The sequence below is a fragment of the Hippopotamus amphibius genome, chromosome 11 (assembly GCF_030028045.1).
Source record: "Hippopotamus amphibius kiboko isolate mHipAmp2 chromosome 11, mHipAmp2.hap2, whole genome shotgun sequence".
Taxonomy (NCBI): domain Eukaryota; kingdom Metazoa; phylum Chordata; class Mammalia; order Artiodactyla; family Hippopotamidae; genus Hippopotamus; species Hippopotamus amphibius.
Window position 1 is genome coordinate 63982319 of NC_080196.1, and position 17277 is coordinate 63999595.

Sequence of the window (17277 nt, forward strand, 5' to 3'; positions counted from 1 at the left end):
GTGTGCTTACTCCCAGTGTCCACAGCTGCCAGAGCTAGACGTTTCTCATTTGTGGGAACATTCATTGTCTACTCAGAGATTCCAAAGACACAGCTACCTAGCTGATTGCAGGGATATAATCTGCAGCTTGTACAGCTGATGGAAAGACTTTCGATCCTCTTCCTTAGTCCCCCTGTCCCTGGCATTCAGCTTTCGTTTTGTCCCCACCTCTGTTTGTGGTTGTTGGACCCTGTCTGATCCTGAGGCTGCCTTGGAGCTCTTGGGTCTGCCTCAGTGAGGGCTTCCTTTATTGTGCATCTGCAGATGCCAGCGTTTGGGGGAGAGAGAGGCTATGATAGTGGCTCCTCTCGCTATGTGTGAATCAGCAGTAGTGCCCTGCTTGGATTGCGGGGGCCCTGGTGGCAGTGATGCCAAATGCACAGGGAAGCCAGAGGGCATGGATGTAAGAGGAATGTCCATAGAGATGGTTGCCCTGGCCATTTTTTGGTTCTCAGCAGCAGGCATGCTAGGGCCAGCCTTTGAGGGGGCTTTTTCTACTACTTGTCAACTGGTGTGCAACTGCCAGGCCTAGAGGGGGCTCCTTTTATTGTTTGTTGCAGGCACCGAGAGGCTACAATAGTTGCTCCTCCCCCTGCGTGTGACTCAGCAGTAGCGCCCTGCTTCTATGGCAGCCCAGTCTTCCCTGGTAGGCAGTCCCTGCTGTGGATTTCTTCCCTCCCATCCCCTCAGTCCGTCTCCCTGCAGCCAACAATGGTTCTCACCCTGGGCCTGTTCTCCAGTCCCCACACTCCAGCTCCCAGACCCCCCATACTCCTGTGAACACACGTCTCAGTCCAGGGCACGCAGGACCATGGAACAGACCATCTGTGTGTTTCTCACTCTTTCCTGTCTGCCACAGGTCGGCCACTTCACCCTCTTTGGACAGCCCTAAATGCCTCCCTTCTGACCCAAATGAACTCCCCGTTGAAGAGGGGGTTTCCCCACCAAATAAGGGGGTTTCCCCTAATTCAGGAGTCTCTCCTCTGCTTCAGCTCCCCTGCCCTGGGGTGCAGGTCCCATCTCCTTTTTCCTCCTCCTCTTTCTCCTTTCTTATTTTTCATCCTACCCAGTTATGCAGGGATCTGATTAGTCCTTTCTGGTGTCCAAGATCTTCTACTAGTGTTCAGCCGATTTTCTGTGAGAACTGTTGCATCTATTGATGTATATTCCTGACTCACCCGTGGAGAGAGTCAATGCCACGTCCTGCTACTCCACCGCCATCTTTCTACCTCCTATACCCAGTCTTGATAAAATAGTTACAAAATACAAAAAGCAACCTGTTGAAGAAATTAAAACTTCACAAGCTAGAAAAGGTTCAACATTTTCTGTCAGTGGAAAGAGAAAAAAAGGCATTCAATAAATTAGCTTCAGCTGGACCTTCCATTTTTGTTCCAATCCTAAACCCAACACAGGAGGAGGCAAGGCCTTAGCAAATGTACCTTCTGTGTAAGCCCTACTGATACACTGCGGGGTCCAGGTCACAGTTTGGGGGAGGGGTCTGCCCTTGGGCAGTCTTGTGACCTGAAGTCCTGGTGCCATCTGAGGGTCCTCAAGGGTTTAATGGATTTTGCGCTTTGCCTTCTGTTAGGCAGTAAAGCGAGAGCTCTTCCAATGAATGGAGGGTCTCTCTCATGAGTTCTCAGTTCAGCAAAACAGGAGCTGTTACACATCCAGGGAGATGCTCTGTTCTTACACTTGGTGCTATTTGGCAACATTGCATTAGTGCTGAGAAGTTGGGTCAGTGAATATTTACTCGTAATAGCAGCTTAAACAGTCAAGGTGGCTGTGTTCTAGCCATTAAGAGGAAGAATAAGAAAGGCAAGAAATGGAAGATGTTTAATTTTAGAGAACTGGCATCTTGTAACTTGAACTTAGTGGAAGTACATTAACCTCTTCCCCTTCCTCTGGACGCATGGGCCTACCCATAATACCAGCAGGAACACCTCAAATTTTTATTGGTAATCTCAGATTTCATAAAATGGAGCAACCATGTTATCTCCCCACTTTTGAACTGTTCGTGATGTGTTTAGAGCCCACCAGTGTGCCTTTTAAGATGAATCACATGTATCCTTGACTATTTGTGCACAAATGTCTAAATATAAGATCTAGTGTATAAAACCCTAGGGTTGGTGAATTAAATGTGTGTGCTTTGAGCATGAGCTTTCCCAAATGGCTCAGACTTCTGTCACAAAAGTACCCTGTGGGGTGAGGTGTAGGTGGAGAGCAGTGGTGGTAGCTTTGTTATTCTCCCGCTTCTCTGCTTTCAAAAGAAAAGGGCCTAAAGGCAAATGAATGGAAAACAGCCACCAAAGGACAGTACAGAAACAAAACTGGCCTCTAGGTGGTGCTTGAAAGCAGTTTCAGGAAGGCTGGCATCCTTCAGGGTAAAAGGGTGTCGGCTGAACCTCAGTAACCTGGAGGCTCCTGGGCAGACTCTTCAACAGACTGTTGTCACCCGTTTTACGGGGTCTTCAGGTGGGCACTGGGCCAGTTCAAATACATTTCTTCAGTTATTCCTGTAAGGTTGGTATTCCATTTATGTCTATAAATCATCACTGTTAAAGTTTGCAAACTGGGGCCGGGGGTGGGTGGGTATACACTTAAGCAAAGAGCTTTGCCCATCACAAGTCATTTTGCAACGAAGCTTTACTTCAAAACACCTGTCTGCTCTTGCCCAGTCCTTGTGTTGTCCAGATGGAGTAGGCAAACCTGCAGGAGTGAGGTCTTTGTTTGCTTGCAAGTGGAATGTTTCCTAAGGAAATGGTGTATCTCTATTTTTCGTAAAAAAATTTTTTTCTAGAGTTTTAAAAAGGTAGTACAGCTGCTACATTTGATATCAAATACTAACCTGTAATTCCTATTAAAACATTTGCCATCAAAAAAAACAATTCCCCCCCCACCCATGTAAATCATAATAAAATGTGGGCCCTACGTGTGAATTTACATAAACAGCCTATTCGTATAACTGTGCTCACTCAAAAGGAAACCTTTAGCATAAAAATTTAAGACTCTATAGATCCAGGCCGATTTTAACATATACCTTTTTTTTTTATTAAATATGTAAAAAGATAAACGCAAGTCAAGTTATTCACATATTCAGAGACAAAAAACTATTCTACCATGCGACGCTAGGTGGGTAATGTAAAATGAATGTGATACATCTGAATAAGACTTTTTCATCTATTAGGTCATTACTTATCTATATTTATAATTAACAGTACATATGTTTACATTCCTTTCAGTTTACATTTAATATATAACAAAAGCTTTATGGTGTCCTATTTAGTAAAAGTAATTTGAATGCATATTAAACCTTAATGGAATAATGAAAATACTCACCAGGGAAGGGAGGAGTTCTTGGTTCCCTTCTGGAGTTTACTTCTCTCGGGTCAACAGGGTGTGTCTTTGTCTTTCCTTTTTCTGCTTTTCTGCTCTTTTCTCTTTACCCCCTGCTTCAATCACTTCCTACCTGATATGAGCAGTGGAAGTACTATAACCAGCTGTGGTGGGTGTGAAGGGGATACTAAGACAGAAGTCTGGTTTCTGAGAGGGAGGAGCAGAGCACACACCAGGGGATGCTTCTTGGCCCAGCATGACAATGTGTGATGGGGGCTGGGGAAGAAAGCATGCGCTGGCTGCCGAGACGCAAGAGTAATGGAGGACAGCCGTCAGGGAGGAAGGAGCAGTCCTGGGAAATGAGAGGTGGTCTGCACAGAAGGTGGGGTGCAGCCAAAGAGGACTGAGAAACGTAGCCGTCAAAGATTCCCCAAAGCATCAGTGATGTCCCATGCGATGCAGTGCAACGGAAGATGTTTCAGATGGTGACAGAAAGAGAAGCATACAGCTCCTCTCTAAATGAATGAACAGTCCGCCCCAAGACTCTGGGAAGGAGAAGGAAGTAGAATGACTGGCGAAAGTTACCTTTGACAGAAATCTGGCCAGTGTGTTGATAGCCGAGAAAGTTGGGGATGTCGGGAGGAACAGAGTGGCTGAGTGTCACTGGTGACGCTTATGCACGTTACCCAGTAATCATGTGCGCCCACGTGATGGGAGTGCGGGTCTGGATCCACCTGGCACTGGGTATTACCGACGTGTCCAGGGCAAGCAGAGAACTGCCCCAAACCACCGAAGGATCACCTGCATGGAATTATTTATTGTGCCTCTTTACAACAGCTATTTAAAAAGAAGGAAACTCAGTGAGCGCAACAGGCCTGGGCGGGGGTGGGGGAGGGGGAGGAGGGGACACACCATTAAGCACGATGCTGTGTACAGCAAGACCACTCCCTGCGACCAGGTGTGGGAGGATGTCACCGCCGAGAGCCAGGCCAGATTCCAGCCTGAGAGAAACGAGCTGCCCCTGTAGCGCAGAGCAAGCAGGAGAGAGAAGCAAGGGAAACCAAACCCCATGGAACATCTGTCCAGTTCTGCACAGTGTCCTGTAATAACCTCAAAAATACAAGCAATCTTTTTCACATGTAACTCAATAAATACCACTCTGCTGCAAAAGATTTATTTTGAGAAGACTTCTTTTGGTGGAAAGCTTCAATGCTAGAATTTAGACTTAGTATTTCATCCGTTAATAAAGAAATGTCAAAGCTTTATGATACATAACTCAGAAATTTATTTTAAGCTTTTCAATTAAGAGGAAAGTGGGGTGGGCACACTTGTTTGCTGTTTTTGTTGCACCTGCTAAGTCAAATAACAAGTGAAAGAAAATCTAAAGTTAGAAACTAAGTAAAATGAATGATCCAGGAAGGGAAACCATCTGTCAAAGGGGGGAAAAAGAGGCAAAGATTTGGGAAGATACTAAGAAAATGTGCAAAATCTTAGTTAAAAAAAAATAAGGAATGCTTTTAATTCATCACTGTTTCCTGTTTATGAATTGCCACAGTTTAGCAAAGGTCAATGACGAGGGCCAGAGTACTGAAGAGGGGGAATTCCTTATTCCAGAAGGCAGTGGGAGTCAGATTCTCCTGTGCTGTCATTTCAGTGTCAACACCAGACTTCAGAACCAGGATCCTCCCTTGGGCTCACGCTCTTATTCATAAGGTCTTCACTCCCAGCCTTCCAGCAAGTGTGCGCGTGATGCGGGACCCGGCCACCCGGGGCTGCACACCCTGAAGTCATTCTTCAGTAGGAATCCCCTAGTGTGGATGGCAGGGTTTGGGCTGAAACCCATACGGGGAGGCAGGAGGACCTGGGCCCATGCAGACCCCCTCTGACTGCAGACAACTGATGACAGCTTTTGGGGAGAGTGGCTGCCCACCAAAGAGGACCCTGAGAAAGAAAACAGCATGAGAACCTGGGTGGGGGGGAGGTCAAGGGCAAGCAGTTAGAGGGTCAAGTCGAGATGGTGTTTTCCTTGAATGAATGTCTTTCAAAACTAACAACATACTGTGTGGTTGTCTAACATGCTGATGTATGAACACTGCTGGGCCCTGAAGTCCTAGTTTCGATTCCTTTTTTTTTTTTCCCTTTCGTTTGTGAGTAGAGGGAGAAACTGACTGTGTTTTCCCCCATGAAACAAGTCCCTGTCATATGGCTTTCATATCAAGTATCTCTTTCCCTTTGTTCCAATTTATTATTTGACCAAATTTATGTTCAGAGGTTAGACTTGCAAACATCAAAGCACCACAAATGTGTGTGACATCTAGTGACACTGGGTTGAGAAATGCCAATATAAATACCATATATCAAATTACCATTGTTTCACACCAGGATATAAAGGGGGTGGGGTGGGGTGGGGTGGGGAGAGTTGTTCTGGAAAGAAATGCAAAGAGCAGAACCAATCTCAAGCAGCCAAGTGGTGAAGTTGAAGGTATGTGACCCCGTGATGTCTCGGGGAGGCTGCCCATGGCCGCTGCTAGTGTGTCTTGGCAAAGGAAATGGGAACCGAGCGCTGTGGCTGGCAATGGGCGCCGGCGCATTGATGTAACAGCAGACTGGGAACAACTGGTTTCTGATGAGCTTGAGGCCACACGTGTTCCAATTCTCCAGAAGAAAAGTTCCCACCAAAACGGAAGTGTGGAGAGCTGCCTAGACGGTTCAGTACTCTTCCTGCTGCTGGGGCTGCTGTTCGTGGACTTGTTCCTCTGCTTCCGGCTCCTCCGGGTGGCCCTCCTGTGGGGCAGGGGGAGAGGTTTCAGCTGGAACAGTTACTGCTGGTGGCCCTGCAGTGTCCCCAGCCCCACCATCACTGTGCAGTACAGCATCTCCGTGGCTTTAGCCACACAAGTGCCTCCCGGCTCCCAGGAGCCGAGGCACACACAGGGATGCCTTCACCTCCCCGCCTCATCGAGGAACGGATTGTTCTAGAGCACAGCCAGCAGGCTTTATGCACCACTTTTTCCTCTGACCATTTTGGAAGGACATCGTCACAGAACACATGACATACTTTCCCACCCTCTGTAAGACAGTAAACCAAACATAAGGACTCAAGAGCGTCATGATAACCAGGAGTGAGCCTGCTGTGACACAGCATGGATCCCCAGGCCGCTTCGATGTGTCCGCTGGCTTCCTGTTTCCTGCCCTGCTGTCCTCCTCCTAACCTGGTAGCATGTCAGTTTGAGGCAGACCCTTTGTTATAACCTGTTACTCATCTGATGCAGAGAAGCAGCTCGTGAGAGTGGCTGGGTAAGGAAAGGATGACAGCCATGGGTCCGGGCTGCCCCCGGCCAGGTGGTGTCGCCAACAGGGGAGCTCAGGAGCTTGTGCTCTAGGACTTCAGGATGTCTATTTTGGGTACATGAAGCCTTCTTTTGCTTACTTTCTGATGGTTGAGGTGTTCCTCTACTTGGCTTCAAATGATCTATTTACTCACTTGCCTACAACCCCGGGAAGCACATCGTGAACACCAACTCCACGGAACATCAACCCTGGGCAGCCACATCCACCAATTCTTTTTTTTTTTTAACCTCACAAAGAATAATTAACTCTTTATTACCCAAGCAGAGGGAGTGTAGCTACTCAACGGCCGACTACTGCCTCCAGAATGCACAATGCTTTTGTGATGCCGTCGGGAACACACGCTGGGGTGTACAGTCACGCTCGTGTTCTCTCACACTTTGCACACCCCCTTCTTGTCTGGCCCCTGTTCTCTTTAGTCAAGGACACACCTGTCAAGATTCAACTCAAATACAGCAGGATCGTCTCCCCAGATCCCTGAGCCAGGATTCTCTCTTTCCTTCCTCCTGCAGAATTTTGCTTCTTCCCTGGCTATAAAACTTTGACTCTTAGGACTCCCCTGGTGGCAAAGTGGCTAAGAATCCGCCTTCCAATGCAGGGGACATGGGTTCAAGTCCTGCTCCGGGAAGATCCCACATGCTGCAGAGCAACTAAGCCCATGCACCACAACTACTGAGCTTGCACTCTAGAGCCTACAAGCCACAACTACTGAGCCTGAGCGCCACAACTACTGAAGCCCACACCTAGAGCCCATGCTCCACAACAAGGGAAGCCACAGCAATGAGAAGCCCATGCACCACAGTGAAGGATAGCTCCTGCTTGCCACAACTAGAGAAAGTCCATGCGCAGCAACGAAGACCCAACACAGCCAATAAATAAAATTAATAAATTTATAAAAAACAAAACAAAACTTTGACTGGTAATCTTGTTTGTCTTGAACCTTGTGGCCTCATCCACTGGATCCTGAGGTTACTAAAGTCAGGACAGAGCCTCATCCACCTGCATCAGACCTCGCTTACTGTACAACTCAATGCATGTGTGTCTGGAGGAAGACATCAGAGAGAGTGCCAGAACTGACGACCCAGACTATCAGCCAAGGTCATGTGCCACTTATCCTCCGAGAGGCAGCAGAATGTCAAGGTTATAAGCATGGACCTGGAGTTCATCTCCCAGATCCATTATTTGCAAGCTCGGTGACTTAACTGCTCTGTGCCTTGGTTTTCTCATCCGTCAAGTGGAGGATGGAACAAAAGTGCCCATTTAACAGAGTTTTAACGAGTGTCATTGACCAGTGAATCAATGGAATCACCGAATTCAACAGAGGACTCTGATTTAAAACAGGTAAAGTGCCTAGAACAGTGTTTGGCACATAAAATCAGTGTGAGCTGTGATTACTTTTTCTTGGTAAGAGAACTCTAAGGAATATATTCTAGAAGTAAAAATAATTTTTTAAAAAGTAATCTTTTCTATGACAAGAGTAGAAAATGACATTGTATTGAAGACCTGGGTTCAAATCTAGCGCCATCCCTCACTGGCTTGGTGTCAAGAAGCACATTATTTAATACATGTTAGCTCGCCCCATGCCCTTGACCACACCCCATCATCACACCTAACACTGCTCCACCTCTGCGATGTGAAGGCCCCCATCCTACTCTCTCTGCCCACATCTTGCTCTCCTTCGGAACACCTCGCTCCTTAATTCCTTAACTGCGATGTCCTCTGACCTCAGATCCCTGAGCCCTCCTTTCCTCCAGGCTCTGCCAGCTCGTCCCCGGGCCGGCCCCACAGCATCCTTCACAAGCCTCTTTGCCCACCGCTCAGCACATGTGAGGGTGGTCCTCTCGGCTCAGTTAGTGCCTCATGGACAGAGGTGCCCTCCCGGGAGCAGGAGTGTACTTCTTGCTGGGACAGAACAAGAGAGGAAGAGCCAGCAGCCTCCCTCTAGTCTGGGGGCAAAGAAGGAAACTCATGCTTGTGGGAGTCGACCAGGAATGGTGGACCAGGAACTCCTGGGGGTGTCTGCGCTGCCGCCTGCTCCTCCCCACGCCTTTCTCACTGCCCTCACCCCAGAAAGGATCACTTGTCTGAGCTTTACATCCTTGGTTCACGCTTCCATGAGGCTGCACAGTGCAGCCGTGTGTGTGTGTATGCACACGCGCGTGCTCATGTGTACCCACTGGCTGGCTACACGGCTGCCTCTCCAGCCAGGCTCTGAGCCTGAGTCCCCTAAGGGTTAGAGACGTTGTCTTATTCATCATCCTCACTCTCTAAGGACAGTGTGGTGCTGAAGGACACTTTTCTTACATCACTGTTTCTGTGAGTGTTAGGCTGTTTTACAGAGAATCTTGTTTGCTCACATCGTGACTGGGAGTTAACTGTGGGACAGTGGATTTAATTCAGGACTGAAAGCTGGAAGACTTGGATTCAAGAAACTGTGGACCTGTCGAACCAGCTGCAGGACCAAAAACTCACTAGATGAGGCCCCTCCTCAGGCCTCCTCTCCATACTTGCTGAGCAAGAGGGTGGGTGCAGTGCCCTTGTCTACGGCTCTGGTCTCCAGCTGGCCCAGGGCAGCTCCGCCATTCACGGGGCACCGATGTGAGGGCATACATCTCGTCTGTAGGAGCCGCGGACCCCAGAGCGCTCTCCCTGGGTAACACAGGTATGTATAGAGCACACGTCCTGGGTCACCAATGGGTTGCTAATGCTTGGGGTGCAAATTAAGGTGCTCTGACGTCTGGCAGGACGCACCTGTAACTCTGAGGCAGCTGTCACACATCACCACGGGGCACTCCCAGCCCACAGTGCTGTGGAGGTTCTCACACACAAAAGCCATCCTTCTCTGACGCCCCGCGCAAGAGTGAAAAACTTAAATGCACAGGTGAGGAGGAGGCCAGGCAAAACCTAGGCCAAATACGTGACTAAAGCACTGGGGCACCACCTACTTAAATTACGTCTAGTATTTGCATATCAATCCATCACAGCTTCCTAAATGTTTAGCTGTGCAGTTCCTTACTCTTACCCTAACCCTTAGGAGAAGCAAGCAGGAAGACGGTACTGAACGGAAGACCCTCTCGGCTGTTGTGGGAGGAGGGCAGGGACAAAGGAGGTGGGGGAGGGGGAGGGCCAACAAGAAGCCGGGCGAGGTGGGGGGGGCGGGGGGCATGGCTCCCCCCTTCCTCGATGTAGGAGGCGGCGCAGAGCGGGCCCCGCTGCCACCACGCACACCAGCGCACCCGGCTTCTTTCCCCTAAGCTTTGTTCCTGCTGTTTCCTCTGCGGAAAAAACACTCCCCCGTCTTAGCTCTGTAACTGCCGACATTCCTAGTCCTCCTGCAACGTCCAACACAAATGTCACCTTCTCTGTGAAGTCCTTGCCTGTCCCTCCAGGCTGTCTTTATGTGCTCCCCGCACAAGTTTACTTCTGTCTCTATTACCGCATTTATCACAACCTGACGCATTCCAGTTGGTGGTGTCCCCGTCTCTCTCTCTCCCCAGGACTCTGAGCTCGTCTAAGGCAGGGGCTGTGTCTATCTTCTGTAATCCCAAGGCTGCGTCCAATGACAAACACAGGCTGAATTCAAAAGATGTGGGCTGAAGGGGGACGTATCTTTAGGTCATTCGACCGTGGCTTCTGTGACAGGACCTCAGGAAACAAGCACCTCTGTATCAGCAGGTGCCCCTCAGCCGGCAGATCCACAGGGCAGCAGCTCCTCAACCACTAAGCCCAGACACCTGTGGCCCCGAGTGAAGTATTACAGATAATGAGACTCATGAGAGGCACTGGACCGCCAGCTGGCCATCTGCTCTGGAAACTTCCATGAGGTGTCTGCGACTGCAGACTGAACTGCCTCTGTTTACTTCCACACTCAAAGCTCTCACCTGGATTTCTACATCTTCCAAACATGTTATTCTAGGATCGCGCGACTATGGGGATCAAAGACCAGCCATCACTAAATAAAGGCTGAGGGGGGAGGCCTCTCCAGCAAGCGCTCCCCTGAGGCATCAAAGCCGGGTCCCTCTGTGGTGAACCGAAGAGCCTCTGTTCCTCAGCACCCCTCCCACCTCCAGGAGCGGGGCAACCAGAAATCTCCGCCCTTTTGATGTGCACAGGAGTCAGACCAGCGGCACCATGAATACAGCACTGGCATTTTCCCCAGACACCATGCACATCGTGGCTGCACACCCACCTAGCACTGAAGTGTGCGCATGGCCTGAAAACAGGACACAGTGTCAGGGTCAAGCACAGCGAGGGCAAAAGAAGCTCCGAGAGCTTGCAGGGTGGGTGTAGTGGCCCAGCAGCCTCTGAGCATATTTTTTCCCAAGTGACGCCTTTCCTAGGCAAGGGTGGAAGGTTTTTAAAGGCTCACTCCCTCAATGGTAGAACCTGGAATAGCTGGGAGGCTGCCACAGAAACAGGATTCGCTGCGAGGGAGGTAAATGCTGGCCGGCTCTACGGTGTCTAGGACGGTTCCGTGAACCCCTAGGAAGGGAAGCAGAGAGCAGAGCAGGCCAGCCGCTCCTGAGCCTCTCGCCATCCACCTCCGTAAGAAGTGTCGTGTGTGCAGTATGGAAAATACCCGAGTGTCCAGGCAAGCAGCAGACAGTCTTCCCCTTCTCTCTCTACAGAAACCAAAGTTTAAAAAAATGGGTCTTGTCACATTCTAAACAAGGACACTTGGCATATTCCAGCTTATTTTCTACAGAAAACTCAGCGTAGCCTGATGTGTTTCTTTTGGAGCTGTCCAGACACAGAGTTGTGTTAGAAGTTATCCTGGAATGAGAAAAATTAAGGCAGCAACTGGGTTTGAAGATTTTGCACTGGTAACCCACACATGTAGTTTGTGTTAAGTCTATTTTTTCTTTCAGAGTCAAACAGCCTGGTTACTGCCTCTAAATCTCTTCTTGGACTTTGGACACTCCTTAGCACACACTCAACAGCGATGCCGCTTTCTCTCTCTTCTCCCTACCACGTTTCTCTCTCTTTGATGACATCAGCACAGTGCCAGCCAGAACCACAAAGGTGGGTTTAGCGACGCTACCAGCCGGAAGAAAATGGAGGGTCTCGGCAGATGCTGAATGAAGCAGACGCCCAGAGAAAGAGGCCAGGGTGGTACTTTTGAAGGTGTCAAACAACAAAATGAGATGAAGGGAGTTACTTGGAGAAAACCTAGCTAGGAATTTGACTGTTTCCTTCTTCACATATAGAACACATGCAACTCAATATTGTCAATTAGACAAAGTCTATCCCTGCAGTTTCCCCCAAGTGGTACCGCCTTTACTTTTTCCCTTCCCCATGGCACCCAATATACTGAGAAGCAGGGAACGTAGCCCTTAAGATTTTGGGCTCTGAGTTAGAGAAATCTGGGTAGTGATGGAGCTTATTAAGGATGGATTATTGGGCAAGTAATTTTATCTGTAAACCAGAGGTAAGTAATAGTACTCACACCCAGTAAGGATATGGTGAGAAATGTATCTGGAACGTGAATGTAATATCTAGCACATTGCTACATGTCAGCTATCACTAGTGTCATGTTCCCCATTTAAAGAAGGGAGGGCATGAACTCAGGACTCAAGTTCAAATGCAAATTATGCCGCTTATTCACTCAGGAACGTTATTTAACCTCTCTGATGCCTTAGTTTCTCTCACCTACAAAACGGGATAACAATACCCATATCTACCTCATAGGATTCTCCAGAGAATTAAAGGAGATGGTGCATGTAAAGCCCTTGGCCCTTCCCCCTCATCTCCCATCCCAAGAGTCTGAGGAAAGGCCCTACTAAACCCATCTGTCCTAACGACTGAGGATGTTTTGAAGTATTACTTCTTTGCGGGGTGTGTGCATTAATCACCCATACACCGCAAGAAAAGCTCTCTGAATCTGAATCCAGCGAGCTGGTGCTGGTGTGTGTGCTGGTGGCGGTGGAGACAGAAATGGTCAACCAGAAGCTGAGCGTAGTCATCCAGGAAGATACCCCTGAACTCCCACCCAGGAGGCAAGACCTCTTGCCGAAGGCCAGCCCTACCTGCCATTAGATAGGAATTCAGGGGCCCTGCCAAGCCTTAATTTGGAGTTCACTTGACGGTACTCCCACACAAGGACTCCTTCTTGGGACAAGATCTGGCTCAAGGGTAGAATCAGAAGGCCTTTCCTCCCGCGGGCAGCACAGCAGGGAGACGCCATCCTGCAAGCCACCCTGCTCCCGTGAGCTGGCGCCGGCCCGGACGGGCAGCAGCGCGGTTTACTCGGGCTCGTGGCGCTGAGCCGGCCTCACGGGATTCAGCCTCGGACAAGCTTGTGAAGAGAATAACTGCAATCCACCTAGCACTTGACAGATGACAAAGCACCCTCTACACACAGAACATCGTATACGTGCCACTGTGGGCGGCGCACACACTACAAGCCAACCTTTGGTTTCTTCCATCGGACCTGAAAATACTGAGAATGATGTTTTGTAAATTTGAGGATTCCCAGGGCTTTAGGATCTACAGTCTGAGCTGAGAAGGAGGTTTAAATATATATATATATATCAGGGGAAAAGAAAAGCAGTTTAGGAAAGTTTCAGAGCTAGGACTTTAATCTTACATGGAGTAAACATCTGCCTGGTATTCAGCTGAAATAAGATAAAGGCAACTTGCTGATGGCTTGCGACATTCTGTGGAAATACCAACACACATGCAGCTGGACCACAGAGCCCTCAGGGCACCCGCAGGCCGGCTAGTCACACAGACTCGAGCACTTCCTTGGCTTCCACCTGACAGAAGGATGCCTGCAGCCCCGGCCCGTGCGCTCCCGTCCTCCACCGCGTGCCCTGGTGAAGCCCTGGCGGGCTCCCGCAGCAGCAGCCTCCCCATGCCTGTCTGGGGGGACTTGGGGTGACCTGCCTCGGGCTCCGCCACTTCTCTGGCCCCTTCCCCTCCTCGCTTCCTGAGACTTATGTTCCTCCGCTGCTCCTCACATCTGCTTTCCATCCCCGGGAGGAGCCACATCCTGGGTCCCCCCTCGGCACATTCGCTCGTGGGGAGCGACCCTGGTGGGCAGGGCCTCCCCACGGAGGAGGCCTTCCCGAAACATTTTTCCACAAAAGGCTGTCCCGCAATGCGGCTCTGTTCTGGCAATGCGTAACCAAGACAACCAGCTATGAAGGAAAAAACAGACAGCTGTGGGGCTTCTGGGGATGGGAAAAGCATCTAGGTTAATTTTTCCTTTAACCACAGTCTGATCTCTCATGAAGAAAGAAGAACCTTTGCACACATTCTCACTGCTCATTTGCTCAGAGAGCTGAAAACCACTTGAGATTTGTCTGCGTAAGACTATTTTTCTCAAAGTCCCCCATCCCCTCCCCCGAGAGCTAGCAACCCTCCACTCCTCTCTCCCCAGATTTCTGAATGCACGTCCCATAAGCATGGCTCAGTGGGTCACGGGGCTCGTGTTCACTCCTCTGGGAACATCACGCGTGCCGGCTGAGCCGTCATTATCACTGAGGTCCCAGGGCAGTATCTGAAGGCACGGCTGTCACTGCACCTTGACCGAGAGCATCACTCCAGCACCCAAGCGTCAGGGCTCTGCTCACACTCACGTGTTCTTCCGAAGCGTAGAGGACTTCCATTAGTCGCTGCACGAGGTCATCGTTTTCCTGCCCGTGTTCCTGGCAGAGGAGCTCAATCTCTCTCAGCTTTCCGAAGTAGAAATCCCTTTCCTTTTCCACGCCTTCAAGGGCAAGTTTTAATGAATGTACCTGCAAGGGAGGGAAGGTGGAAAAATAAAATCCTCAAAATACAGCCTAAGAAATAAATGACCAACCCCGCCTGCGTATAAAGACCCCAAACAAGAAAAGACCGAATGTGCACAAATAACCGACGTGCAGGTCCAGGGAGAGACGAGGGGCTGCTGCTGGAGCTGGAGCCTGGGCCCGGACACCCAACGTCAGCAGCACACCTGTCCCGCCTGTCAACCGAGCCTTCCTAACCAGAGGCCTGGGAGCCTTCTGCTCCAGATGCTTCCACCCCGGCTCCGAGTCAGCCTTCCCCTCCTGTTAACGTGGGCTGGGGCACATCCTTCCCCCAACTCGCTCATCCTCTACGGGAGGCGGGAGGAGAGGTGGGGGATGGGCCGCACTCTGCGGACCCTCCTTTCTTCCCGTCAGTCGCACTGCGAGCCGCCCTCAGCTCTGGAGTCCTGCACAGATGTTCCTGAGCCACTCGAGACGAATGCTGCTCCTGGGGGCCTGGGGCACGGCGGCACAAGGGAAACTGGGTGAGACGCAAAGCAGGCTGAGTGGATCTGTCTTAATTCCTCTAGCTCTGGCTTCAAGTTCATCCCAGGGAATTTGGGAAGATGTGGAAACTCCAGTCCCTCAGCAGAACAGCCCTCATTCCCTTTTTTCTCCCTTGATGCTGGCTCAAGGGCCTTGCAGGGCCTCGAAGCTTCTCACGGTGGTTACAGAGACCGTGTTGCTAAAAGGAAGGGGGCGAGAGCTTAGGCCGCGTCTGACGGAGCCGTCGCCTGGGCTGAAGAAACACCACAGGCAGCGTAGACAGATCTGCTCTCAAATCCCAGGCTGCAGGTCCAGCAGCTCCACGCAGGCCCAAACCATCACCCCTTCCTGCTCTCGGAGAATCCCTCAATTTTTTTGAACTCTTTAAGCATTTATATTTATGCAAAGAATATCTTCAGGAGGTAAATTAAGTCTCTCATGGTTCTCCTCAGGTGAAATCTTTCAGTATATGAGAAATCACCCTTCAGAGATTTCCGAAGATTACATTTGGAGTGGGAAATCCTCTCTGTGTTTCCAGTAACTTGGGGCCTTTGTACATGCTATTTGTCTCTCTGGAGTTACTGACTCCTTCAAACAGATACTCAGTACATGCAGTGTCCACCTCCTTGTGCACCTGGCAAACGTGTGTCCATCCAGTAAGACTCAAGGATATGGTTCTCCCTCAGAGTTAACCCCACTGACGCCCTCATGTAGTTGCTTACAAAGTAAAGGAGGATCAGTGGCTTTTTTTTTTTTTTTTTGGCCACGCTGCGCGGCTTGTGGGTTCTTAGTTCCCTGACCGGGGGTTGAACCTGTGCCCCCTGCAGTGGAAGCACAGAGTCCTAACTATGGAACTGCCAGGTAATTCCCTCAGTCGCTAACTTTTAACTCTTATTTCTGATAATACTATGGTGTGAACATTGGTAAAAACTGAAGGCAATCCAGTTGCCTGAATTCAAGAAAAAAAAAAAAAACCTCTTTATTCTAGAACTCCCTCCCCAGACTTGACCACAGATCCATTTCATGCCTGCGCTGATGCCAGCAGACGGATCTGTGATAGTTTAGGTGTCTGCTGTCTGCCAGCTCCCCTTCCCTGTATCAGGCAAGAAGGGTCTCTGGATGCCTTTGACCCACGGAAAGCAGGCTTGTCTGCCTCTCGAGTGCCGTGGTCTGTACAATAAAGCAAGAGCTGAGGCTCAGGTCAGCCTGCGGTGCTAGACCAGAAGCATCAGGTAACGGGTGGGCCGCTGTGAGCCTTCCCTGGTAAAAACCAAAAGGAGCCAAATTACATGATGAAAGATCAATTGGCAAATGGGATGCCTCCTTGCTCCCTCACGTGTCAGAGCAGCAGCCTAAGCAGTGAAGGGGACGCTGGGGATGGACCCTTGAGAAAAGTGAAGGGGAAGTTCTCTTCTTCCAGTTCTCCACGGTCAGGTGTCCACACGCAGCATATCTGCCCAGCCTTCCAGTCCGAGCCACAGGCAGTGTCTGCGTGGGCTAACCAGGCCCACTCTCCAGCCCTTGTGGTCCCCGAGCACAGCGGGGACCCCACCCCACCGCCTCTTTGCTCACCCACTCTCTAGAAACAGCCCTTGAGTGTTTTAGTCATGTCTTTTCCTCCCCTGCGAATTCATGTCTGTCACTGAAACTGTCTAGCACAGTGGTGCTTTCACAACATGTCATGGGAGACTGCCCGAATCAAGGCATGAGGCCGAGTGAAGGAGAATTCTTAAAGTCTACGTATGGCACTTGTCACTCTGTCTATGACCACGGTCATTCACTCTTCGGCCTGGGCATTTTCACTTGGCCCTTCCTTGTCCTCATGTTCTCATTTCCAACACAGTGATGCCTGTGTGTGACTCCCCACCAGCTTCAGGGGGGCACCCTGTAGGCTTCGGGGACAGAACCTGGAGGGAGCACTAACACAGCCATGGAAATACAGCTGGAGGAGGCGCTCAGTAAACAGTGAATGAAGGCTCACGTGTAGGATGTGTCCCACCTTCCCTCGGGGGCACAGCTGGAGGTACAGGCACCCTCCTCCTGCATGAGAATGCATCGGGGGGACCGCCCAGGGGAGTGAGGCCTCTGGAAATAATGAAGGAATTACAACCAGCAGGAGGAAGACCACTGGAAAGTACTTCTCTAGAGTGGCATTTTGGATGGGAGGACAATTTACTGCAGCATCGTAGATGGCTGGGGCTCTGTGTGTGACTGGAGAGCTACCGGGAGCCTAGGGCCAGCCCCGAGGAGAGGAAGTGGGCTGGTGGGCAGAGGCCATAAGCACCGGAGGGGCAGG

At 50.2% G+C, this 17277-nt stretch overlaps 1 protein-coding gene across 5 annotated transcripts in view; it reads right to left on the reverse strand.

Moving 5' to 3' along the window:
* Positions 1-5589: 5589 nt before the first annotated feature.
* The window catches only part of MAPRE2 (microtubule associated protein RP/EB family member 2), a 152434-nt gene continuing 140746 nt past the window's right edge, over positions 5590-17277 (reverse strand). For all 5 annotated transcript variants that reach the window (XM_057699705.1, XM_057699703.1, XM_057699704.1 and 2 more), the window contains 2 exons: positions 14304-14462; positions 5590-6159 (listed from right to left, as the gene is read on the reverse strand). In XM_057699705.1, coding sequence (XP_057555688.1) covers positions 6085-6159; positions 14304-14462 — 234 coding nt within the window. In that variant the 3' untranslated portion in view covers positions 5590-6084. The remainder of the gene's footprint in view (positions 6160-14303; positions 14463-17277) is intronic.